Below are 27754 nucleotides of genomic sequence, written 5' to 3'. Positions count from 1 at the left end.
TAATCGTTTATTAAATCGTATGTGACGCCATCTATAAATTTATATCTGAACTACTTCCTTAAACGGCACAACACAGAGTGAGCCAACATTAAGTTTCAATAGAAAAGTATAGAGGGCGCGCATGTCTATGTTTTAGTGTGATATACCTACTGTATGCACTGTCATACATTATAGATACATCCAAATGTTTTCGGTGAATTTCTTTCGGTGTGATGTGGTGGTAATTTCTGATTTTATGAAGATGTAATAAATAATATTGACAATTTACAGTGAAAATGTTACAAAGAACTTTTGTCGTTTGTTTCAAGTAACGGGATCAAGAAAAGTGCAAGATGTAGAGATGAAAACAATTTAGAAAAAATAGTTCTAAAGTGTACCACAACTGTAGCCGCTCTTAAGTAAGTGTGTCTATTATAATATTTTTAATATATCGGTACAGTTCGGATAATTAATTAATGCAATTTAAAATTTGTTATCATAGAAATCGAGTTCAATGAAAGTATGCATTAGAAAAGTCATAGGGTATTTGGGTGCATCGCGGGGTGAATGACCTCGTCCTCGTACTATTGTGGTATAGTCTGCGGGTGCGTGTAGGAGGGACGGGAGAGGGGCGAGAGGAAGGAGAGAGGGCCCCTCCCGCTGCAACTGTTCCCTATGTCACCAAGGATCGAATCACTTAACAAAAATCACATTACCTACTTCTATTCTACTTCCGATTATGCCCTTCAAAGTTTTCAAGTTTTAAAAAACTTTTATAAAGTTTTTCATTAGTGTGGACTTGTTAAATACAGATGTATCTCTACTTATAGGTTACTACGTTACTTATAAACACCATTATACTATTTTATGGAGCACGCAACATAGGTTCATAGGTGCAACACGCAACAACAAATTGTGCTAGACCAGGTCAAAGTTGTAAAAAGACAACTTGCGTCAACCACTGTCTATCGCGTTTACTGTCAATCACGTCTAATTTAAGACTTCATAGGTATTAGGTAGCTGTAAGAAGAGCATAATACTCTGCCTATCCCATCAGGGGTTACAGACGTGAACTTATTTATGAGCGCCCTTTCATGCTGTTTTGTTATTGTTGTGTTGCCGCTGGTATTGTCGTCGGTGTTATAGCATCATGGTATAAAGTATGGTAGCCGTGCCTATCCTGGCATGCCCTGCCGTACTTCCTGCGCTCGTAAGCAATATACTGCTCTGAGCACACATCTTTAGATACATAAACTTCTCAACATCTATAGATTATCCACACATGAACTTAAAGTCTCAAATTGGCTTACAACTTACGACGAAAAGGAAGAGCTACTAACGTACTTACATAGAATATTTTTTTATTCAATGTACGTTAATTAGGTTTTGTACAAACCGCTGTAAATTAATGAAGATGTTCTAGTGGATGATTCGGCTTTGCTCTCGAAGGGACTTGCCTTCATATATCGATATAGGTTGCGATTGGTTTGCCAGTTTCGGATGGGCTTGGAATCGCAAAAACATATACCTAAGTAAGCTGCGCGCGTTTTTTTATGAAAAAAGGTCGAGACTGTCAGACAGACGGACAACAGAGTGATCCTCTAAGGGTTCCGTCCTTTCTTTTGAAGTTCAGAATATCAAACATTAACACATACATACATACGCCCGTATTCCCCGAAGGGGTGGGCAGAACTACAAATAATCAAGAAACTATTTGCAGCCAATTTTGATACATAGTCCTAAGGTGGATAATGATAAACCGTATGGTGATAGGTGATCAGCCTATCGCTCTTACAGATGATCGATCATGTTCGATAGGACGCTGTCCCTTTGTCGCCTTTTACGTCATGCACGGAAAGATAGGCAGCTGAACACATTCTATATTTTTTTCTTTACTCCCAGACCAGCAGAGGAGTTACTATTCCGATTACATCTCGCTTAGGGACGGTACTGAAAAGTATCGGCGTCCGAAGGACGTAATATACGATTCCGACGACCCGATTACGCTCGCGATATAAGCTCGCGACACCAAACACTTCAGAACCCCGATACCGACCCCGCCGGCGTGGTCGACGTTTTCCCTCATTCAGCAGAGTTACTAAACATTAAATTTACCAATAATTTCTACAAACTACAACAAACTTTTTAACACCTTTCATTCTTCACACACACTTGATCACACATCTCACATACACCTTTACACAAGCACAAACACATGTACATGCAACAAGCACATGCGTTCTATATTATATACAATAATCCCATACGTTTAGACTAAATTACTTATGACAATTTATTGCGGAGGAACATCATCATCGATTCCTATTGTACAGGTTTACACCTAGTTTAGGAATTGACTGATGGTCTAAGTTTATGCTAGAATTAAGTACAACCTGTTAAAAATGCCATGTCAAAAGTTGTAAGTATTGTACATGACAACAAGTTAAAGTCAATTTAATTGTAAATATTAATATATTAATACGTCACAAAAACAAACTTAAAAACCTGTCATTAAATAACCCGCCCCTCACTGTTCCCGGAGCAAAGGTGCCCACAACACTAGCCGCATTACCGCGTTGGATGGCGTTGTACATGAATAAAATATTATTATTATTAGTGCACAATAGCTAATGCTTCCGATACGTTCATTGGATATATATCGTGACTGGAAAGACAAAATTACATAAGCGCCAAAATATCCTAAAATAGCAGTTCTGGTTATAATAATTTTGCTATAATAATAATTTTGCCTTTTCAGTGACGATTATGATAGTGCATAAAACAAAAGAAAACCTGCGGTGGATTCCTCTTAAACCGCACCCTATTGCAATAAGCATTAACTGCCACAGTGGTCCAGTGGCCGAGCGTTATGCTCACGATCTAAAGGTCCCGGGATTGATGTCCAGTGAAGACATCACGAAAATCACTTTGTGAGTGATCGCATTGCTGATCATCTGATTATTCGCAAGTAAGATTATCCGTGCTTCAGAGGGCACGTTATAAGCAGTCGGTATTTACTTCAGTTGTAGTCGTTACATAAACCAGTCAGGGGCTTTTGGCGGCTCAATAGTAACCCTGACATCAGGGTTGATGAAGTTGGTCCTTCACCTCGTAACCCACACTAGAGTAGCATTTATAACTTTTCACTACGAATTATTGAATTCGTTTCGGCTATAGACAACCGAGCTTTCAGAGTGATAATGCTGGAAAACGAATTAAGTTTATCGTTTATCTCAATAACTTGTTAACTTTGTTACTACTTTGTTAACAAATAATTAAAAGTAATAGCCGAAATACACAGTTCATGCTGAAAAAATAACACAATTCAAATAATTATATTAGTTACATATCCAATTTCTTCGGGCTAGTAAAACAGTTATCAGTAACAATAATCTATTAGTAATTATCCAAAACAACCACAAAACATTCAATTATGATTATCGAGGTAGGTATATTTAATTGTACTCTGATCTGACTCAATAGCCATCCCGGATATATCCATATAGTCCATAGTGCGAAAAGATTTTACTTACAGATTGATTATGAACTAGTGAAACAACGATGTAATTCACGAGTTCACTGAACAAGGCTATCAAGGATTCTGTTAAGAAAAGATTAAGGTACATTTTTCATTTATCAGACTTGGGACAGTTGAACAAGATTTAACACGGCGATCGACGGCAACTGTTTGTCTTGGCTATGTCTTCGCTGATTGTCTGCAGACTCAAATCTATTTTCACATCGATAATTTAGCATTTGCACTCCACTTTGCATCTAACGAGACATCTTCTTTGCATCGGTTAATATAATACACGAGCTCACTACTATATACCAATGAGGAACTATCCAAGCTACGTCCCCTAAACAAAATATAGATGGCGCTGTCAAGTTTTAACGTGGTAATTACCTATTTTCTCATTGCTCGGGGTACATAATTATTACATAATCAATACATACCTAGTTTTAATTTCGCATTTTATTAATAAGAGCTGAGTGCAATACACCTCTTCATCCATAGATGATACTGACTGATTGCCTATCCTGCCCAGGTGCAACGATGACCGAGGCACAAAGCTGCACGCCGGGAGTAATCCGTTTACCAGGGTCGCCGGCCGAGTCGGAGGAGGCCAGAGAACCGTCGTTAAACTCCAGGGAGTCCGGAGATGAGGACTCGCTAACTTCGTCCACTTCCAAGTAAGAATAGTCTATAATATTTATTTATTCAAACAATTAAAAACAAAACAAACACATCTTATAAATAAAACACCTCCTCCAATGCGTCACACCCAATCCAATCCAATATGCGTCTATAATTAGTTTTCATTTCACTGCTACTTCGTCCGGAGTCACTTGTTATGATTTTAGCAAATTATTTTTTAAATACTTTTATCTTTTGGCATACTTGGTGAGAAAAAATCTAAATCTGACAATGTCACAACTTTGTGTATCATTAATTCCTTTAGATAGGTAGGTACTATATCATATTTAAGTATCTTCTAATCAAGTAAATTCGAGAAATAAGTATGCTTTAGATAAGGAGATATCCACCAGAAAACTCTGTATTTTTTATTTGTTTAAATTACAATAATAGTTAAGCGATCGTCTAGGACTTCGTGCATAGACCAAATCAACCAAATGCGTACAGATAGAGTACTGTTTGCCAAACCTGACCAAACATACTATTGCACATCGACAAAACCTATTCGATTGGTTGCACGTTCCACATAACAAAGACTCAAAAATTAATTAATTTGGAAGTTTTTGGTGCTGCTGGAAGCTTCTAGCTTCTACATCAAACTGCGTTTACGTGGACACATGCCAATATTGAAATCTTCGCAGGCTCGCCCACAATAAGCTCGAGATATACGCACTTGCAAGATAAATTCTTGAAATACAGTCTAAGAACTCAACATTATAATATAACATAGCATCACCTGTGTATCCCTGATAGGGTTGGTACATGAGACTAATTGCACCGTGTATAATTATTTGTGACCCTTGTAAGCTCGTTTATATTCGAGACATAGCTAGAGCATGCAAATAATAATAAACGTCGTTATACCTCTAGAATATTTACAAGACATTTTGTTGACTTTGATAACACAACAGTTAAACCAAAGAGAAAAATAGTGCCGTGGTTTCCCTCTTGCCTTGCGCCCCGCAGTACTTTGTCTGACGCAGGTGGACGCTCAGATTAGTCTATTTCAAAGCCGTACTAGGACCTGTCCTCCGTCTTCGAATAGTACTAACAGTTACTGCTGCCCTCTGTTAGGTTCCAGGTTACAGTCCCTGTAACTTGACCCTTCCATTCTACATTACCATTACCGTACCGATGGCTCCCATCTTCAGGTCTGCAACCGTTGAGGTCTTCACCCGTACTCCTGGGCAAGGGTTCTACGTTATACCCCGCAGGTGCGGGTACCTATCCGAACTCAGCCACCATCTCACTTTGGCGTACTGAAGTAAGAGGCGCCCACCCCCGCGGCAAGGACGCGAAGAACAGGAATTGCTCCAGTGGACGACAGAGAAGATGACTCTGCAACCCCCCCCCCCCCCCCCCAGCCCCTAAGGCCGGATTAATGGTCTTGTATTAAACTATTTTTTAAACAATAAACCTTCCTTTATGGACCTAGCGCAAGCAAATTCTTTAACATAATTATAAACTATACTTAGATGGGAATGATAAATATCATTGTTACACGGCCCTGGCAACTACATGTTCGGGGAGTTATTTTTACACATCTCTTAAAAAACAGCTTACTCTTACCTACACACATCCCACAAATTGGTACAGGAGGCCTATTTAAATGATGTTTTTTTTTTTTTTGATAGCACTCACCCCTGCTTAGGGAAACTCACAAAGGGAAAATATTAAGAATAAATTCGGTCAAGTGGGAGTTCCACTCGCACATCAAGCGGCTGAACTCACCGATGGGGGAAATAACGCAGCGCAATGCGTCGTTTATAAAATAGGTACTTAGAAGGCATTTCGACTTATTGACAGAAAATAGGTACCTAATTCGACGATTAAATATAAAATAATATATAGTAAGTATATCTAACATTGTTTGTTTGTCATTGTTTTAAACAATTGCATTAAAAAATGCTGAGATAGTCCCAGGTATCACAGCTTTATTTTGATCTCGGAGGGTCCTTTCCCTTTGTTTGAGTGTTAAGTATTGATATCATGACGACGTGCTACGCCACAAAACCGGAATAGTAAGTAAAAACACACAAGTATATCGGGCAGGGCGATTCGCCACCCGTCGCGTCGGGGCGAATATCTGTGTACGCATGCAGAGTGCATATAAATATTTTCGGCCTGGAATGCCCTGGGTGCGCCTTTGTGTGCATAAAAGCAGAAATGTTGGCGTGCTTCACCAGGAGTCTACCTATCTCAAATTCTATTTTATCGCGAAGGGGGGTTTGGGTGGGAGTCGCTCATGTCCGTAGGTTTGCCCTACACGTGACCCCTGGTAGTGCTAATAGAGCGACACATTTATGGGTGGCTTCGGCCATTTCTAGTTACCACCCTGCAGGAAAAGCTTTGTCGCTAATCGAAGAAATTCGTGTTCTAACAAGCATGTTGCCTAGAGAAGCTGCTAAATGGGAGAGAGGTCCGGCCAGTTGCACTATGCTTGTATGCCGATTACAGTAGCTAGGGTACACGCGCTGTTGAGCCGTCTATACACGTCGAATTTTCCTCAAAACAAAAGTAAATAGGGAGAAGCTCATCATTTTGAATTTCTTCATTTTTCATCTTATCTAGTAATTGCCTATCCACTTTTTCTCACAACAAAAGTAAATAGCGCTGAGCACATTATAGACCACGTCTTTATTTGCCATCAGGTGAGATTGTGATCCAACGCACACGTATTTAAAAAAAAGCTAGATCGCGGGACAGCTACTCGTATAGATGACAAATCTCGGACTGTTCCTAAGGCTTCGGATTCCCTTTGTGTGCAACTAGTTTCCATAACAAGCGTGAGTTTCCTATTTATGAGCCGAACAATGTGAGTGTTTACAATGGACACCACAGTCATAATACTTAGGGTTATGAATTGTTACCAACAGCGCTAATTGTTAACAAGGTTAAATACAACTAAAATAAATTAATTGATTAAGTACTTTTATTTATTTTGTATCCGTATAAGAACGCATTTAAAAAAAATTACAACCTAGGTGAAAATGAGCTTTTTTGCCCGTAAGTATTATTAATTAAATTTGGTTTTGAAGGAATTAATTACGTTCTAAGTAAGTACTTATCTAACAAGAACGTTTCTTGCTAGAACTTTTAGATTATTATTTGAACAAACCTGAATTCTGCTGAATATAGGGAAATTAAAGAAATTGAGTTCCTTTGTTCATTGGTAAAGAATTGTCTGTACAAAAGCATGTCTTATAATTTTCATTGTTACGTTATTTGTTTATTTTTGTATGCTTTATACACTTTTTGTATTCCGAACACCGAAGTCGTTTATTTGCAAATAGGCAATTATAGTCTTTTGAATGTCAATTATTATTAGAAATACTTAAGTATACTTAAGTTTTGTATGTTCGGGTCGGTCGAGCTGATCTCCAGAACCACTGAATCCGTTACGACACCTGATGCTTTTTTCTAAGAAGACTATACCGTAAAAATTACACCCAGACAAAAGCGGGACAAGCAATTAGCTAGTTTATTAAAAGTAGACATGAATTAGATTAGGTCATATCTTTGACCTGGCGAGATTATTTAGATGTCTCCCCACACTCTTCAATCACTAGAGCCAAGAGTAAGACAGACAATTACCCCGTTGTTTATCGAGTATAATCCAATATTATCTTCTATGTTGGCCGTGACATTGAGCGCGTGTTGAAAGTCACCGGTCTTGTTGGCGTGTCCTAGTTTGCATCACAGATTTAAAACACGATCACACTATGGCCTTCGATTACTTACTCATATTTTTTTTTCGCTTGATGTTAAGGCGACCTTTTACAGTCAATGGTGAAACATATGCTTACTTCAACAACTATCCAGTAAAGATTTAAACGATTCTGAAATTTTAGGTATTTGTAGGTATACTGTCTACCTTATCAAGCATCACTACAAAAATATATTACAGGTTACTTATTGTATAAGTTCATTAGTATAAACTCGTAATATTTATCCAGCCAAATAGTCAATGCAATTTGCGGCAAATCTGCAATAATTCACTTCAATATGTAATATATATTAAGTACTTAGCATTCGTATTCTATTATAGGTATAATATTTTTTCATATCCGTCATAGATAAAGTAAGTAATCTACAAAATATTATTTCTTACTTTTTATTAGACAGATTTTAAAGTCGTTTTAATTTTTATTTACTTACCCTTTTTTTTAACTGTTTTAGTATAAACTCGAGTAACACTTATTCCGCCAGTGACCAGGTACGGTCACGAGCATTAATATGTATACACTTTTTTGACAAATTGAGCTGTAAGTCTCACTAAATGTCAAATATGTTAGTGCGACAGAGTCCTAAAGTGGGTACATTATATTGCACATGACGTTATCAAAATACTCGAACATAACGGGTAGGTATGTCGGACACATCATTGACCGTTTTTCAAATTTCTATAATCAACGCTTAAATCATTCGTAATGATACTTATAAGTAAGTACTTTTTATTACATAAATGGTCTCTATAAGCCTCTATTAGTACCTACAGTCGAAATGTAAGATTCCTGATAATATTATTATCCATCACTCTACAATTCCTAAACTGATTTTGATTAAACTTGCAATATTAGTTAAATGATACTTTATATAAATAATAATTATTGCAATAGGATTTGTAGTTTCTAACAACACCTGTGTTTAAAAGACCACATAGACTAACATAATTATACGAATATCTTGCAATTCCAACAATATTACATACATACAACACCTGTAATATTATGTAGGTTAAATTGATAACCTCCTTTTCTAAGTCGGTTAATAACTGAATTAACTGTACTGCTCTGCAATTATGTGATTGACCGTCCAACATCACTTTTATTAATTTACAAATTGTCATTGTATTTATTTACACTTATTATTTTATTTTAGATATGTTATCCACGAGGTACTTCTCTAGTGTAGGTACGTACCGCCTCCCTAGAGGACATACCGTGAATGAATGCAAACTATTTGCGTTTTCAGTCCAATCTACGGGAGCCACCAGCAACCGTCGAGAACCAGAACGAGAAAAATCGAATATCGAGTTTCCTAGTGCAAAGTTCTTGTACAAAATAAGCTTATATTAGGTATTTTCTTCAGAGAAGTTTCCCATATATTGGCTGACTTGTTTTTCTATTATTGTGTATACGCATACCTCATGTACAGTGTTGCCAACTTAGTGGATTATTTACTAAACCCGCCGGATTTGTTACTGTTGTCTTCTTGGTGGTCCGTGCTTCTTTTTGCATTTTTCTAAAGCCTGCTCTTCTTGTAGGTATGCAGATTTCAGTTATTAATTATGACCTCAGTGGTCCAGTGGTTGAGCGATGTACTCACGATCCGGAGGTCGCGGGTTCGAATCCCGGTGGGGACGACAATTCACAAAAATTACTTTATGGTCCCTATAGTTTGGTTGGGACATTACTGGCTGATGGTGATCAGCCAGTAATGTTCATCTTACTTCTGGTCAATCTGGTGAGATTGACCAGAAGTAAGATGATCTGTGCTTCGGAAAGCACGTTAAGCCGTTAGTCCCGGTTACGACTTACTGATGTGAGTAAGTAGTCGTTACATGAGGCATGTCAAGGACTTTTGGCGGCTCAATAGTAACCCCTGATACCAGGGTTGATGAGTTTGGTACTCCACCTCACAACCCACACGATAGAAGAAGTTATTAACAAATTACACACACAATCACTACCACTAAGGTCAATGTGACATTTTGTCATGTCTGTATTTCTCGCTCTATCACACGTAGGCAGGGTAGGTAAGGTACCTATTGTATTAAGTTACATGCAGGCAACACAGTTTTGTAAATGTATTTTATTAATAGGTAAGTACGCTGAAATAGCAATACATACAACGCTTTTTAGTCGTGTGGCGAAAAAATCGTATAGCGCGTAAGCGTGATTTTCTGGTGGTGTAAAGAGCCACATTCGGGGATATGGGAAGAAAATTTTAGTGGGCGTACAGAAAGTACTCCAATACGCTGCTATGAAGTTTTGTTTCAATCCTCTATCTGTTTCGTTCAATGTAAGGTCTCGGTCATACTAGCGTCGGTCTAACGAGCGGGTGTGACCGGGGCCTAAGATGTATGTCGAAATCACAGTTGCGAATTTACATACCGTCTTAAGTTTAGCTTGTAGCACTTGGGCAGATATAACGCAACACTCAATTACTCAGAGATCCATCCAGGATTCAACAAGCTAGTAATTATAGCTTGACAACGATATCACAAAAACTTTAAGGTTCGTTTTCGTAAAAAAGTACTTTGCAGTTTTATTATATGAATAAAAAGCCATGGGATCAATCTTTTATGTCTGGATTTGAAAATAAGCCTCCAAACAACGATCAATTTATTTAAAAAAATGTAGCCGAAAAGCTGAAAAGATGTGAAAAAAGGAGTTTTTGAAGAAACGGACTTATCAATGAATACAAAAATAAAATATTAACATACCTAAACGTGCAATATTTTTTGCTAATAATAATACATATTTATTATAAATAACGGCCTCCGTGGTCTAGTGGTTGAGCGTTGGGCTCACGATCCGGAGGTCCCGGGTTCGAATCCCGGTGGGGACATATCACAAAAATCACTTTGTGATCCCTAGTTTGGTTAGGACATTACAGGCTGATCACCTGATTGTCTAAAAAGTAAGATGATCCGTTCTTCGGAAGGCACGTTAAGCCGTTGGTCCCGGTTACTACTTACTGATGTAAGTAAGTAGTCGTTACATGAGCCATGTCAGGGGCCTCTGGCGGCTCAATAGTAACCCTGACACCAGATAGAAGAAGAAGATTATAAATAAGTCTATAGATTTTCCATAGAAAATATAAACAAATCATCATCATCAGCCGTACGACGCCCGCTGCTGGGCCTATGCCCATGCCTCCCCCAAGGATCTCCACGACGATCTGTCCTGCGCTGCCCGCATCCAGCGGCATAACATAACATAACATAACAAATACTTTATTGCACAAACAGGAAAAAACAAAATACAAAACAAAAGAGAAATAGAATTAGTACAATAGGCGGCCTTATTGCTAAGTAGCAATCTCAAGTAGCCGTTCGTAGTAGTGGCATAAACGAATCATGGAGAAAAAAAATCTGTCTAACACCGTCTCCAGTAGACAATAATAACGTTGTTAATGTCGCAGTCAATCTATAGCGGAATACTTAGTCCACTCAAATCCTGAGATAGTATGCAGTTAATTTGGTTGAGAGGTAAACAAGCACCCTTGAGAATATTTCGAAATCAATCGGTGGATTAGGTTATACTTAGAGCAGGGAAGTAGGTCGTGTACTCGGGATAAATTATGAAATACTGATTTTAAATAAAGACAGATCTAAAGCTAACGAAAAACAATTTCTTTTTTATTATTTAGCTTATTTATGAATTTTAACCAAGAAAAACGTAACAAATTTGGCACGTTTTTCTATGACGTCACAGTGTGTTTTTTCTTTCGTGTTTTGACGTTTCGTAATAATAATAGGGATCACAAAGTGAAGTGAATTTTAATTTACTTTGCCAGTTCCAAAACTAGCTCTATCTCTGTCTTGTACTTATTGTAAGTAAAGGACAGCACCAGGTTTAAATCGCTCAAACTTAATTAAAAAAAGATAGTTCACCAGAATTAGCACCTTAACACATATAAATATATTGAGATTATTGAAATATGAAATGTTTTTCTACGCGCATTCTTGTTAAAGTGATGAATTGATTAAATACCTATCTACTCAGCCTGTATCCACCCAATCCTCTCTTCTACGTCATACTTTCCGGGCCTGTGCAAGTCTTAGCCATTGTTTTTCTATGACGTCACAGTGTACTTTTTCTCCCTCAATCAGCGCTTATCGCTATCGACTCACTAAGGTCGATTACTTCTTTCAAATATTTTTCTTCTCAGACGACGTCCTGAGACGAGGTTCGCGCCCGTCTGGGCACCCTCAGACCCGTTCTCTTAAACGTTGTACCGGGTGAGAGCCTTCAGCGCTCCCCATTTGTCCGGCCAAGTAGTTAATGCCATCTGCGGTAAATCTACTAGCCTACTGGCATAAAATTAGACAGGTTGCTTCATACTGCTATCTTAGCTTAGCTACCTACCTCCCCGGGCATGTCGTAAAAACCGACTGAGGTATATTGTCCTTTCTAAGACGGTGGATGGGCTGTTTCTAAAAAGCAATATTGTTTTTTTTGATGAATTGCTTCGATTTTACATTTGACATTTGCGCATATATAAAAGTAGGTGTGCAATGTCAACAAATATCAAATAGCAATATTGCTTTTTAGATGAATTGCTTCGATGTGGCCTTTTTATCCCCCCTGATCACCTTTCAATCACATCGTAACTATTCGCAACACAACTGGCTGCAAGTAATACTATGGATGTTGTGGACTGTAACAAATTAATATTGAAAAATATCCAACATTACTCAATAGAGCAATGACTATTAACAATCAATAACCGATGATTATTGAAGTTTGACGGTACGGTGGGTGAATTTTCAAAGCGCAGACTGTACTTTATAACTATATTGTTACCAACTTCAAAAAAGGAGGAGGTTCTCAATTCGAACGTATATATATAAAAAAATATTATATTTTTTTGTAGAATACCTACCTGTAGGTACTGTGACATGCTGATGGCTATTAAGATATTTATTAATGGTATTTTTTAAACGAGTTTCCTTATTTTTTACTTTTTGGAAAACGTCAGCTGGTGCCAGGTAGACATAACATAACATAACAAATACTTTATTGCACAAACAGGAAAAAACAAAATACAAAACAAAAGAGAAATAGAATTAGTACAATAGGCGGCCTTATTGCTAAGTAGCAATCTCTTCCAGGTAACCTTTAAGTATAGGAGATATTGAATATTAGGTAATATAGCGGGATAGTGCAGCATGCGAATACTTGTGCATATAAAAAAAAAAAAAATACACACTAGACTTTGTCTTTTTGTGTTTTGTAGTAGACTTTGTCTTTAAACAAATTAAGTACCAGCAATGCCAAGAAATGTCAAGAAGTAATATTGCTTGCTTATTGCTTAAATGTGGCTTTTTAACCCCTCGGTTTACACATGTCACATTTTTTCCCCTCCTTTCCTCAGGACCTTGAGGATAGTATGATCTTTAGAGCTTGAGACTAAAGGCTTTTTCATGTTGAAAAACTAAAAGATATCGTTCTTACATTGTTTTTATCTACTCATTCAATAGAAGAAAACAAATCAAGTCTTGAAAACAAAACCCGTGGAGGTATTAGCGAACAGCGAATGAATGAGCTTTTAAAATTCGCTTAGGTATGAAATACATAGTTCAACAAGCGCCGAGATAATACTGCTTTAGTAGTAAGTATACTGATATAAATATAATCTACTAGATTTTCCCGCGGCTTCGCTCGCGTTAAATTTGGTAACACGGTTTCCCTTTCCTAATGTACTATTTTTTAGGTTCCTACTTTAGAAACTGCGAAAAGACGATGTAAAATTTTTCAGCGTCTTTAAAGGGTCTGGGAGCAGATTTAAAAAAAAAATGATGCTCGATTTTTTTGTGAATCACAAATAGTCCGCATACGAATTTTTTAGTTTTCTACCTTGAAAATTGCGGAATCCTAACAAACTTCTACCCCCCATTTTAGGGAAGTGGGGGGATAGAAACAGACAAAAAGCAGCCTATTTCACTCTTCATCCCATCAGCTATCTCCACTTAAAATTCACGTCAATTTGTCTCTCCGTTTTGCGGTGAAAGACGGACAAACAAACAGACACACACTTGCGCAGTTATAATATTAGTATGGATATCTTTAAAATATCGGTGGTTTGTCTTAAACCAACCCGAGTTATAAAACAACGTAACACCCTGTTGCATTGGAGGCGCTGGATACCTTCCTGGATTTTATTGTATTGATATAAAATGCTTTTCAGGAGATTAAGATTGTATATATATATTAACTTTTAAGCTTTACTATTCTTACTATTAAATAGGGATCGTAACTGAAATAGAGGAATATCGAATTAATGCATTCACACAGGCGATAGACGGTCGGGTGCCGTAGACTTGTTATTTTACACAACAACAGGACTTGAATCTGAAATCAAACAAAGATCAACAAGTGGTTATTGAACAATGGGAGACTTTCATGTTTACATGCACTGACAGAGTTTTGTTACAGAGATTTTATTTCATGTTTTCTTTTCTTTATTTCACAATTTCATCAATAAGGTCTGGAATAATCATTAATGTATAACGAATATAGACCCAAAAATAAAATAAAATAGCCTTTCTTCGCAACCTACGCAAACATCACAGTGTTCAAACTAGTAAAATGAGAATTCATAAGGTACATACCAAAAGTAAAAAACAAACAAAACGAAAAATGATATTTAAAAGTTCACAAAGGGAAATTGAAATCAGCAAACTAGTCCAACTGAGTACTCTAGGGAATTTAATCAATTTTCACAACCCTGAAACTCAAACAGTCAAAGAGGGAAAAAATCTCATCGCGGAAGAACTGTACTGAATAAATAAGACGTCACAATGTCGCCAGACAATAAAATTTAAGTCATTAGATTATAAATAAGTTTGATATAAAAACATGAGAGTATTTGGCGGTTCTTGTTGATCTCTAAAAGCTGGCTGGTCCATGAACTTAGTTCGTTCTTAACCTGGCAAGCAAGTAGCATACCTATTAGCAATCAATAACTACATGGAGTCAGCAAAACTCTTTGTTTCGTATAATAGAGTTCCAAATAAATTAGGATCACCAAACAAGACCTAGCGTAATCAATTGAAAAGCAACATGACACATAATAACAATATATTTTATTGTTTGAAACCTGATCGTTGTTTAAATGTTTTCTTCCGTTACATTCGGTCGATTAGGCATTATTTTTCATTTATTGGCGATTGTACACTTTATTTGTGCAGCTTTGAATATAGGCAAGCTGCAAGCATCGTATACCTAAATACTGTTGGTGTCACTGTCAAATTACCGCGATTAAAGTTATTTCGCAAAAACCAATAAATATTATTTTCAGGTGATTTACATTTTATTTTAATTACTTAAGAACATGCAGATACACAAATCGCAGAATATAAACTGAGTTTGTTTCATAGGCTACTATTTACTACTCATACTTGGAAGGGCCTAGTTATTGTTTTCATAAGGATGCGGAGAAAGTATGACATTATTGTCATACAAAAATTCGACAGGAAAAGGTTTATGAAAATCCGTATGAAAATCCATTACGCCCTGTTTCTTTTTTATATATATCAGTAGGATTTCAAACGGCGAGGAGTGATTTAAGTGAGGTCCCGGATTCGATTCCCGATGGGGACATATCACGAAAATTACTTTGTGGTCCCTAGTTTGGTTAGAACATTACAGGCTGCTCACCTGATTGTCTGAAAGTAAGATGATCCGTGCTTCGCAAGGCAAATTAAGCCGTTGGTCCCGGTTACTACTGACTGGTGTAAGTTAGTAGTCGTTATATGAGCCATGTCAGGGGCCTTTGGCGGCCCAATAATAACCCTGACACCAGGGTTAATGGGGTTGGTAATTCACCTCACAACCCACACGTCAGAAGAAGAAGAAGTAGAATTTCAAACTTATAAATTGTAGGTACAAAATGACAATAAGTACATGTAAAGTTTGGTAATGCGCGTGCGCAACATACACGGTGTTGACATCGTAACGAAAACTTTGAGAACTTTCGTAACGAAAATATTGAGGGGGAAAATACATTTTATTATTCTGATTTAATATGAAGTGGAATTTCCCATTGCAAAAGTAGGTATAGAATTGAAAATAATATATTAAACACAAAAAAAACATGAATTTAGCGACGAAAAATTCCATTCCATGATTACTGAATGATTTCAATCATCCCCCTCAGCATTGGTTAAGATGTCACCAACACCCTGTATTATTGGAAAATTAAAACAAAGGACCTATACACGGCGATAAACATATGTATACAGAATACGGCAATAAAATTATATCTTATTGATCACCTATAAAGACCTCATGACGCTGCTTATTTCAAAATGTGATTGCCATTTCATTATCAGTGCACTTTGCTACTGCTGAGTGTTAGATATCATACACATTATAATAAATAATATAAAACAATTTCGATAACAAGTACAGTAGGTATTTCACATCGGTAAACACATACATTGAACGAGTTAGATTCCTGCAACTAAGTAGAGTAGTTATATAAACCATGTTTACCTTTAATTGTAGATTAAAATAAGTCACCTTATGAGCGTCATCTGCGCGCAGAGCGTTCATAAAGGTTATCATATCAATAACATCACTTTTCCAATTTTATCAAAGTTTAAACAAGTCATAATCATAAAATATTAATGTTGTGAACTTGTGATGTTATTTCTAATTTTGTTCTCGTGTACTATGTATGTTTGATTTGTTATTTGATACTTTGTCATTTGGTTGATGTGAATAATGAATTATAATGAAATAGAGATGGTTTTAAATAATTTGCTCATGTTTTAAAATTAAAGTTCCGAAATATAATTTTAATTTCCGTGAGTAATTATGTAATTGGGCGCCTACAGAATATTTTCTTAAACGGACAATGAGGTTATTTGTCGTATAAGTGGAACAGAAACCCTTATTACGAGTCAAGATCCAGAGATTCAGATAGAAATCAGGGTTCCACACTTAAAGGGCAAACGAAGTTGATGCTGCGTTAGATACCCACACATTCTTGTGATGGTACCTATAGGTCTGTAGGAGGTCGTAAGCGCTGATATGTCGGCGCTAGCGCATAGCTAGCGGAGGCAACCTCACCTGATGTAACAAATATAAATAAATAACTTCAGTTTATAAGTAACGGGACAACAAGTAACACTTTCATATTTAGATCTTTTTTTTAACGTGACTTATTGTAGATTTGCCGCAGGTGGCATTAACTACTTGGCCGGACAAATAGGGAGAGCTGAAGGCTCTCATCCGTTCAAAATTAAATCGGAACACAGCGTAAAGGAACTATATATATTGCAACTTTCATTATAATAATAATTATGTTCGTTTCATTACATGTGTAACGGTCTCTGTGGTCTAATGGTTGGGCGTTTGACTCACGATCCGAAGGCCCCGAGCTCGAATCCTGGTGGGGACATATCACAAAAAAAAACACTTTGTGATCCCAAGTTTGATTAGGACATTACAGGCTGATCACCTGATTGTCCGAAAGTAAGTTGATCCGTGCTTCGGAAGGCACGTTAAGCCGTTGGTCCCGGTTACTATTTACTGATGTAAGTGAGTAATCGTTACATGGCTCAATCATTACCCTGGCCTCATGGTTGATGAGGCTGGTATTCCACCTCACAACCCACACGATAGAAGAAGATTATGTGTTTTATTGATGATCTCTTACCGTACCAACGTTGAAACTCATAGGAAGAATTAAACACCTAAACCTGCTACGCTAATTAAGAGAGAGAGAGAGAGAGAGAGATTTAAACTGGAGCTCGTCCAATGGTCTATTTACTCTGGCTTATGAAGGGACAGTCAAGTTTACTGAACCTGTTGATGCCAATTTTCAGCGTAGGTAACTCACGCAAGGCTTTACTATGCGCGCGCGTCTCTTTAACGCGACTTACGCAAGATTCCAGTGCGGTTTATGCGCGGAGCGCAGAAAGATGAAAACTAAGACTGGATTATCAATATTTCGAATCAATTTAAAACCAATATAACGACAGACAAAGACAATGCAAAGAAGTCCATTAGGTATATTCACCCCTTCTTAATACATCACGTGATCGTGAAAATGCACTGGAGTTCTTCTGACATGAGCTGGACCTGTAGAAGTATCTTCGCTGTCTCCACTAAGTTGAAGCGTAAGATAATTTAAAAAATACTTAAGTAATAAGCATGAACCAACTTTTTTTTGAATCGCTTACGGAATCCTCCCAAATTCACACGTGGCCGATTTTTTTTATTTATACAACTGAAAACAAAGCTTGTCTTAAGTTGTTACTCGAAATACGAGAACTCTTGAATTTAATATGGCAAAACTATATTTAAAGCTGCATGGGTGGTCTAGTAAAAAGGACTAAAAAAGCACTATGCTACGCTCTCATTACTGTTTTATCATAGTAGTTGATTCGGAGTGTAGTCTCCTAGAAAACGAGCAACTCAAAGTGTCCTGTGTGCCTGTGTAAAGTGGACGCAAGTCGTTACTTTTGATTTTATTTACTTCTATATATAGGTACAATTAAAAACAGTTTCACTACAAACGTAAACGTTCCATTCTTATTTTATTCTAACAATCTACATCAAAGACATGCTTGTTAATTAGCTTCGCCTTTACTAAAATGTAAGCAGAAACATTTTAAATAGGTATATAAATGAATGTAGGTAAATATTAAAATGCATTATTTACGAATATAGGTAGGTATTATTAAAGGTTGGTTATGGTGATAAGAATAATTTATTACAATTATCACCAAACCATCGATAGTTTTGTCATAATGTAATAAGTGTAATTTATATTACATACTTACATAATGTGAAGAGATAATACATTTTGTATTAATATACTTCTCATTAAAAATATGATACTTGTAAGGAAACTTGTTAAAATCAATTGGATTGTTTCTTCTCTCGTGTTGCACTTCTTTTCTACATAGTATAAAACGAAGTCGCTTTCCGCGTATGTACGCTTAGATCGTTTAAACTACGCGACGGATTTTAATATGGTTTTCATAAATTGACGGAATGATTCACGATGAAGGGTTTATCGTGTATTTTTTTTAGAAGTTTTAATTAAATTTTAGTTTAAAATGGTTTCAATTAAAAAATATTGCATAATCTTTATGAGACAATTATTATATAATAAAACAATGTACAGATGGTGGAATTGTTAAAAATGGTCACATATAATTATGTAAGTAGTAAGAGTTGAAAATAATTTAAAAAGACACAAAAATATATACGAATTTTACGATGGAAAATTCCTTGATATCAAAGTCAGAGTCATGGTCTGAATCATCCCTTAAAATTTTCGTTACGGTGTCACTAACACCCTGTATATCTAATGTGGAAATTAACAAGCTGTTTGGTCGAATACGCTATAAATCCTTATCAAATTAAATACCTTAAACGGTTCATGCTCATTACACCCTTCACACATCCCCTACCCTTTCATGCCCTTTACACCACACAATCTCAGGAGTTATCACAAAATTCAAACTAGCGCGCCATAAAGTAAATTCAAGCAAGTCTCAATCCAAGACACCGACGGCGAGCAATGATACCACATATGCGCGTGATGCGAACGCCGCTCCGGTGATTTTTGACGTGATTTGACATATACAGGGTGTTAGTGACATCGTAACGAATACTCAGGGCGATGATTCAGACCATGATTCTGAGTTAATATCAAGTGGAATTTTCTGTCGCAAAATTTATGTATTTGTTTAGTTTTTTAAAATTATTTTCAATTCTATACTTTTGCGATGGAAAAATATTCCACTTGATATTAACTCAGAATAATCAGCTGAATTATCCCCCTCAGTATTCGTTACGATGTCACTTACACTCCGTACAAGTACGTAGCCATACAAGTAGGTATGGGTTTAAATGACACCGTAACGAATACTGAGGGGGATGATTCAGACTATGATTCTAAGTTGATATCATGTGGAATTTACTGTCGGAAAATTCATGAAAATTTTAGTGTTTTTTGAAATTATTTTCCGTTCCATACTTTTGCGACGGAAAATTCCACTTGATTTCAAGTCAGAATCATGGTGTGAATCATCCCTCAAAGTTTTCGTTACAATATCTAAGTTAGGAGCTAAGTGTATTATTGCTTCGGATGACATTCATAGATGGGGAGCGCTGGCGGGTGTCACCCCTTGTACAAAAAAAAACAAAACGAAAACCTCGACGTTCAAACCAATGTTCAGGGTGGCATCTGAGAGGATAATGCTTGAGAGAAACGGCCTGGACGGAGTAGGCTGGTGGCAATAAACACTGAAAGAATGGAAACGTCAACTATCTGTAGTACTATAAGGATCTGTAGTGTTTACTGTCGCGACTTCCGAATACATCTCGCTTAGGGACGGTACTGAAAAGTATCGGCGTCCGAAGGACGTAATATACGATCCCGACGACCCGATTACTCTAGCCATAGAGGCAGCCAATCAGCTCGCGACACCAAACACTTCAGGACCCCGATACCGACCCCGCCGGCGTGGTCGACGATTTCCCTCAATTAGCGCTTATCGCTATCGACCCACTAGGGTCGATTAATTCTTTCAAATATTTTTTCCTCTCAGACGACGCCCTGAACCGAGGTTCGCGCCCAGCTGGCCCTCAGGCCTGTTGTCCTAAACGTTGTACTAGGTGAGAGCCTTCAGCGCTCCCCATTTGTCTGGCCAAGTAGTTAATGCCATCTGTGGCAAATCTACAATGAGTCACGTCAAAAAAAAAAACAGAAAAATAATATTATATTAATAATAATACTGTCGCGACATTTTTGACGGCCTCTATGGCACAATAAATTAATATTGCAACTTACACTACAAAAAGCTAGGAGTATGTGTTTTGCTACCCGTGCGAAACCTGGGTAAGTCGCTAGTACGTAATAAAGCAATGGGCTGATGGCATATTGTCAGTCTTGGGACTTCAATAACAAGTGGACGAGCATGTTGTCTTCTGGCGACTTGTGGCTCTATTTATTCCTTATAACGACTACTTACTTACATCAGTAAGTAGTAACCGGGAGCAACGGCTTAACGTGCCTTCCGATGCACGGATCATCTTACTTTCGGACAATCTGGTGATCAGCCAGTAATGTCCTAACGAAACTAGGGACCACAAAGTAATTTTCGTGATAATTACTTATCATGTACTTATTAAAAGACTCTCCACATACCTGCAGTGAAGCAACGTGGTGGAGGTCTAAACCCAGCATCCAGAAGTGGATCATATACAGTCATGAGCAATATAATGTACCCACTTTAGGACTCTGACGCACTAACATATTTGACATTTAGTAAGACTTACAGTTCAATTTGTCTAAAAAGTTAATGTGACATGGTACCAAAGTGTATACATATTAATGCTCGTGACCGTACATTATGGCTATTTATGTTATAAAGAGACTATCTTTATTTTATGTGCGTTTAGTTAGATAAACGTGGTAGGCACATAGGCACTAAGTAAGTAAACGACAGTTTTTGGAATGTGTATCCCTAAGTTTTACCCGACTGCGACAATGCAAAAAGGAGGGTTATTTATATGTTTGACCTCTACGTTTGTATGTATATTTTAAAATTATCTTTTGTTTTGTAACAAGGCAACTGGTATTTACAAATAAATTTAAATGAAGTCGGTTAAATTGTAATCATGCTCATAAAAATAAAAATAACTTATAATAAGCGCTAAGAACTAGGTTCTTTTAAACACTCTACTACGTAGGAAGTATGGACCAGTATAGTGTGAAGTCGTAGGTTTTACATTCATTAGACGTGAATTGCTGAAGATCTAATACATAGTTTTCAGTGGCAAAGATACTGCATTGCTTTGATTTTGATCTTAGTTTTACGTTTCTTTTAGAATACTCTTCATTTTATAATAAGGCCTTATATTTAAAACTGTATATTATTTACTCAATACTTTTAAATTTTTCTGATTTTTTTTTTGAATAATCCTGACACCAGGTTTGCTGAGGTTGGTCATCCACCTGGTAACCCACACGATAGAATAAAATATGATTTTAAATGCTTTCTTTTTCACTTAACTAAAAGCCTGAACTTGAACTATTAGTACTAATTGTGAATATTTTTTTAAACTACTTACATAGGTAGTTTATTTGGTTGGCTGAAAAACTTTGTTTATATTTTAGATGTGTGATATACTTAATGCATAAACTAATCAATACAATAATTGCTTGTAGATAAATTTCAATTGGTTCAAAATGTTTATTAACAATATGTAAAACTCTCTTTGTTATTAATAGAAGAAAACTCGCAGACGGATCTAGATTTCAAATGGAAAATACTTGCGAGAGGTTATCAGTGGCTATCAGTCTGGTGACTAGACTTTATGCCTCCACCTTCCCCGCTCTGTTGTTAACTCGTCGAGTATTTCCTTTTGATCGATTAACCCACACTATTTTTGTGCTACATGCAAGTACTTTAAAAACGTCCATTTGCCAAGTTAGCTGCAGTATGCACCGAGGCGGGGCGCGGGACAGGGCGGCCACGACGTCGTCGGCCTGACCGTTACCGTTTATCGCGATCCCTAATGTGCAGTCTGCAGTCCCAATACAAACTATCCTTTATCAGTTGTCCACGAACGGCGTATATCGTTGAGCGGGCAGATAAAGGATTTGCAGTTTGTTTATATGCGTCGTATGGCGTGAGGAGCGGGCGGGGCGCGTCAGTGCGCGCGCGTTGCGTCCGGCGATGCACGCGTGCACGCCCGCTGACGCGCACAGTCGTCCTCCGTCCTCGACGTGGGTCACACCATGGCTGATTGGTCTGTGATGGACTGCGAATGGCCCTCGGATGGGTCGTACGACCCTTACGCGTACGGGTTAAACCCCTATTACCAAGACACGCCGCCGGTACCGCCGTACTTCCGGCGGCCACCGGCGCCGCATGCGCATCAGTTCCTACCGCCGCCGCCGCCAACGCCGTCGCCGTCGCCAGCCCTCACGCTGCTCCTGTCTCCTCCTCATCACCAGTCACCCACGCAGCTCGCTCCGGGTTACGCCGACTATGCCGTCCCCAGAGGGTAAGTTACGCTACGTACAATTCCAATTTAGAAAGTGCTATCGATTGAAGTTTCTTCGACTAATTCCTGCGTCAATCAAGTACCTAATAGCGTAAGTATGTAGTTCGAATTTCAAGTCCGTTCAGCAGTTGCGAAATAGTGTATGTCCGGCGTTTCATTGCAGTTTCTTGATAGGTATATTTTTTATAATAAAAGTAGAGTAATGAACGCTTGTAAATAGCCGTTAATGAAGATTTCCTCGGTAAGTATAGAGATCTATTGTACCTAGTAGGTTTAGCGACACGTGGAGTAGGAGCGTTGTGATGACGCGCAGTAGAGTATTGGCGCCGCCGGCGCCGCGGGCCGGTCGGCATCAAGGTCCGCATCCGCAGCAGCACCGGCCGGCGCGGCGAGGTGACTTTGGCGGCATGGACCGCGACACTGCATTGTTTGTCACATTACAGCGCCATAATCTATAATACAATACCTACGTGCATGTTAAACGTAGGCATCTTATTGATATCTATGCCTATTTATAAAAACTTCATTAAGGCTTTCTCATACTACACGATTTCAAGGGTCGATTTGCAGGGCTCTAGTTAACTGTACGCCTGCGGTGCTATTATAGTATGTAGGTGTCTATGGCTAAACCAGGGCCCTACTACCTACTTTTATAACTCTTATTATTCCACCCTAATCCTAACTTAAGTCCCTTGAAATGGTGTAGTGTAGGAGAGCCAATATTTTTTGCGCCACAAGTTTTCATTGTTTCATTCATACATTATGGTAAATGACGTTGAAGAGCGTAGGCTGAACCATCTTATGTTGACGTTAATTCTAATTATGATCAGCTTCCTTGCTTGCATTTAAGTATAAATTTGTTCTAAAATGCAAATAATACTGTTAAATGCTTATAACATTTCATTGTAACTATCAAATATAAGTACGTACAATTAGTACTTATAAAATGATATGACTAACTTAAGCATAAGAGTGTTAGAAATACTAAACTGCTTTCAACACCTACGTTAAGAAAATCAACAGCCCACGTACCGTGCGTGGTATATATTTGTAGAAGGCAACTTTTATATTTGGTAACAGGTAAATATTGAATAGATAGGTATGTGAAAATGTTTTAAAAAACATTTAATACTTGCTCTGAATAAGATTTTTGAATTAGAATATATTCAAAACTGACAGTTTATTCTTCGTGTGTACCGACTCTACATACCGTAGCACAGTGATCCGCGCGGTAAGGCGGTAACCTGAGGCGTGTTACACAAGTCAACGCGACCCATAAACCGTTTCACCGCCAATCGCATCCGTGTGTCGTGTGAGTATCGCCTAATACATGCTAATTCCATCTTTCAAGTCATATCTGTTCAAATTTGAGGCAGTTTTCACTATAATTACAACTTATAATTTAAGTACTATTATAGAATAGGAATAACTTTATGAACCATATTAGGTATATGACATTTTTCATTCCCCAAAACAGAAATACTTAGGTAAAGTACCTACCTAGTTAATTTTTAAAAATGTCGTAAAAAGTCTTGATACCTAGCATAATATATTTTTAATTATACTTTGTTGGACATATAAAATAATGTTTTCCTGAACGGTTCCCTGCATAATCTCTGAATCTTTACATAGGAATGCCCATAGCCGGCACGTGCAAACAGTAGGGATGTTCGGTGCACATTTCATTTTGATCTCAGAGAACGTACGCCGAACTATTTAACTTGACAACGCCGTTTATAACAAGTGCCATTAACTCCTCCGGAATGGACGTACTATGCCAAGGGGTACGCTTGCACTAAACAAAACAATTTATTTCGTTCTACTACATAGTAAAGCAGACGGGGCGTTCGTTGTTTAAAATTCTATATTTCTTCTGAACTTTCTCCAAATAAAGAAAAACAAAATGCGATCAATCGGCTTTTATCCCGGACTTGAGTAAAACTAGACTGGGCTATGCTGTCGACACTTGAATTGGTAACATTGACCTCTGTCTTAGAACTTCAATACCGAGTGCCCAAGTAGCAATCAAGAATTGTGATTAAGTCATATATGTCTAAACTTTAGCTAAAGTGAGATTTATCCAAATCAAATAGGACTTATTAGGACTTCATAAATTCATTTCCTTCTTTAATACTATATAGTTTTCGACAAATCCTACTTTAGATAATTTAGAATACACAAAACCAAGTTAAGTATTCACAAAACTATTTAGTCTTATCTCAGCCTACTGTTAAGTCTACAAGTATTCTTTTACTTTACTCAGATTATTTAAAGGCTCACTTAACACTAAATTGATTTAGTGAAGTATCAGTTTAGTCTTGTAAAGTAAAAATTGATTGCCTAGATATACTTAAGGCAATTTTTATTATTTGTTGCTCCTATACAAGACTGTTTTATTCGTTTTTGACTACAATAAGTAAAACGTAAGAAAAGTCTATTCAATGGACGATAAAATCGAAATAGAAGCAAGCAGAAAGATGGATGAAGTCCAAATAATAAAAGGATCTGGTGGTTTTCGAAGGCAGAATATTAAATACAGAAAATTAACCTGTGATAATGCACATCCCACTGTTTTTGTTAGCGATGCGATATCTTCTTCATTGCCATCATTTTTTTTATATCGATTGGTATAACACAATCATTTAATTTTGGCAAAAATATCGTAAGTTCCTGTTTTTCAAATCCGATCCAGCGTGTGGCGGCCCGGGTCCGACGTCTCGCACAAATCTTCTCAAAAATGACTAAGCTAGTCTAACCTAGTCTAAGCGCACGGCAACACTACACCATGAAAAATCGAGTTTTATATTAAAACCTGCTAAGTTCAAATATAAAATTAGCTACCTATTAGTCTAATAATAAATAAATCCAATCAAAAACATAAATGTGAAATGAGAGCCAAGTTCAATATTATGATAAATGCTTTGGTTGTTGACTTCAACGACAAAAGAAGTGAGATCTAAATGGGTGCCAAGTTCAATGGTCAGTCCTGAAATTTATTTATAAGTAACAGTATAACATATCATATCTTCTTATAACATAAGATAATATATTGTTGCCTAAGGTCTGTCTTATTGTAGGTAAGTACATAATATCTTCGTAACGCGTGGGTCCTTTTAAAAGGAAAAATTCAAAACTAAAAGTCGACTTTATAGGTATAAAACATTTGAATACCTATTAAACTCGTTTAAGATTCAAGTTAAGTTAAAAAAAAATATGCCAGTAAAATGGATGAGAGTTGTGTTGTATCGTGTGCGAAAAGCTGACAACCTATCACCGCTAAACACATGTTCCCACTTGCTTACCTACCCTTAAAGTACTTGTCGAATGTGGCATCAAGTGGTTTTATGATCACTTAGTGCTCTGCCTACCCCGATATAGGCGTGATTGTATGTTATGTTAAATTAATCTACATACCTACCACAAAAAGACCGGCTGTCATGAGTTTTGATTACTTACTGATTCTTACATCTATAGTTAGGTACAGGCACTAATTAGGTATTTATGTTAAGCGTTCATGATAGAATCTAATTATTAAAAAGTTGCCAGTTTTTTTTATTTTTTCCTTTATATTCATCTAATTACCTATCTGCATACCAAATTTTAACTCTCTAGGTCATCTGGAACTGGGTTAGAGTTTTGATAAAAATGAGTCAGTCAGTCAGTCAATGATAAAAAAAAATGAGGATTTTGGACATTAATATCTAAATAACCGTTTGAGATAAGCTTATGAAATTTAGAACACTTATATGTATCTCACAAGTCTCAATATATGAGCCAAATTTGATACGTTTATGTGAAATAGTTTTTGATTTATGAGGGGGTCAAAAGTGGCTCCAAATGGTTCGTGTAATAATACACACGGTGCGGCTCGCCAGTTCTATTTCTTGAACTTGGCTTGACACGCTACCTAATTTTAAAAATGTACCTATTTTTAACTAAGCTTTATTCACAATCATAAACAAAACATATCTATTTTAAGTTTTGTGTATGGTTAAATGCATTTAAAGTGGGCATTAGATTCGATTCCTTTATTTTTTTAGCTTGATAAAAACATCGGGAATTTGGCCGCCTTTTTTAACAATAATGTTTTAGGTGGGATTAGAAACTACCGCGCGCACACACGACGTTAATCAAATTGCAAGGGTTCTTCGTACAATACAATACAATATTCAACGGATACTCGTTAATTTTTACAATAATCACATTGTTTTCGTTGGCAATTAGAAGCGCGGTGATCGTACCTACTTTGCGTCAGCGAACCATGTAGGTACCTATGAGAATGTATGCGCGGAGACTCATTAGCAAATTGAGTTTATGTTTGTTAGTTCCAATTGTGATAAATATTAAATAATTAAGTAAATCACATTCCTATCCAAGTAAGAACTCAGCATAACAATATTTTTTTATCTTCCACGAGTCGAAAAACTTACCTCTCAAACAAACATACTTTCCATAGGTTTTAAGCTTGTTCGATTTTAATTGTTACTTGTTACATAAATGATTCTGGCACAGAATAAACAAACATGATTTTACGACATTACTTTACTAAATCAAAATAGAGGATCACTTTAGATATAAGAGTTTTAAGTAGGAATTCACTAAATACTTTTTGTCTTAAGTTGGTATACTCCTAGACAATTGAAGTAAAATTTATCTTAAGTAGTACTTGATGAAGTGCAACTTGACTTTACTTTTCTAAACTGATTCTTACTAAATCAATTGTTTCTAAAGTCTTACTTCATTTAGAAAAATATTACTTAACGCCATTTTGCACTTACAGGAAGAAAACATGTAATATTTTTTTGACAAT

At 37.0% G+C, this 27754-nt stretch overlaps 1 protein-coding gene and 1 long non-coding RNA gene across 2 annotated transcripts in view; both read left to right on the top strand.

Moving 5' to 3' along the window:
• Positions 1-202: 202 nt before the first annotated feature.
• LOC126380760 (uncharacterized) lies at positions 203-5423 on the top strand. Its single transcript, XR_007568533.1, has 3 exons — positions 203-398; positions 4029-4173; positions 5329-5423. It is a non-coding gene; the product is annotated as an uncharacterized LOC126380760 (long non-coding RNA).
• Positions 5424-22401: 16978 nt separating this feature from the next.
• The window catches only part of LOC126380723 (neuronal PAS domain-containing protein 2-like), a 74902-nt gene continuing 69549 nt past the window's right edge, over positions 22402-27754 (top strand). The window contains exon 1 of the mRNA XM_050030316.1: positions 22402-22944. Coding sequence (XP_049886273.1) covers positions 22676-22944 — 269 coding nt within the window. The 5' untranslated portion in view covers positions 22402-22675. The remainder of the gene's footprint in view (positions 22945-27754) is intronic.

The sequence above is a fragment of the Pectinophora gossypiella genome, chromosome Z, assembly GCF_024362695.1.
Source record: "Pectinophora gossypiella chromosome Z, ilPecGoss1.1, whole genome shotgun sequence".
NCBI lineage: Eukaryota > Metazoa > Arthropoda > Insecta > Lepidoptera > Gelechiidae > Pectinophora > Pectinophora gossypiella.
Note: the sequence above shows the minus strand (reverse complement) of the source record. Positions and strands in the feature narration are given on the sequence as shown.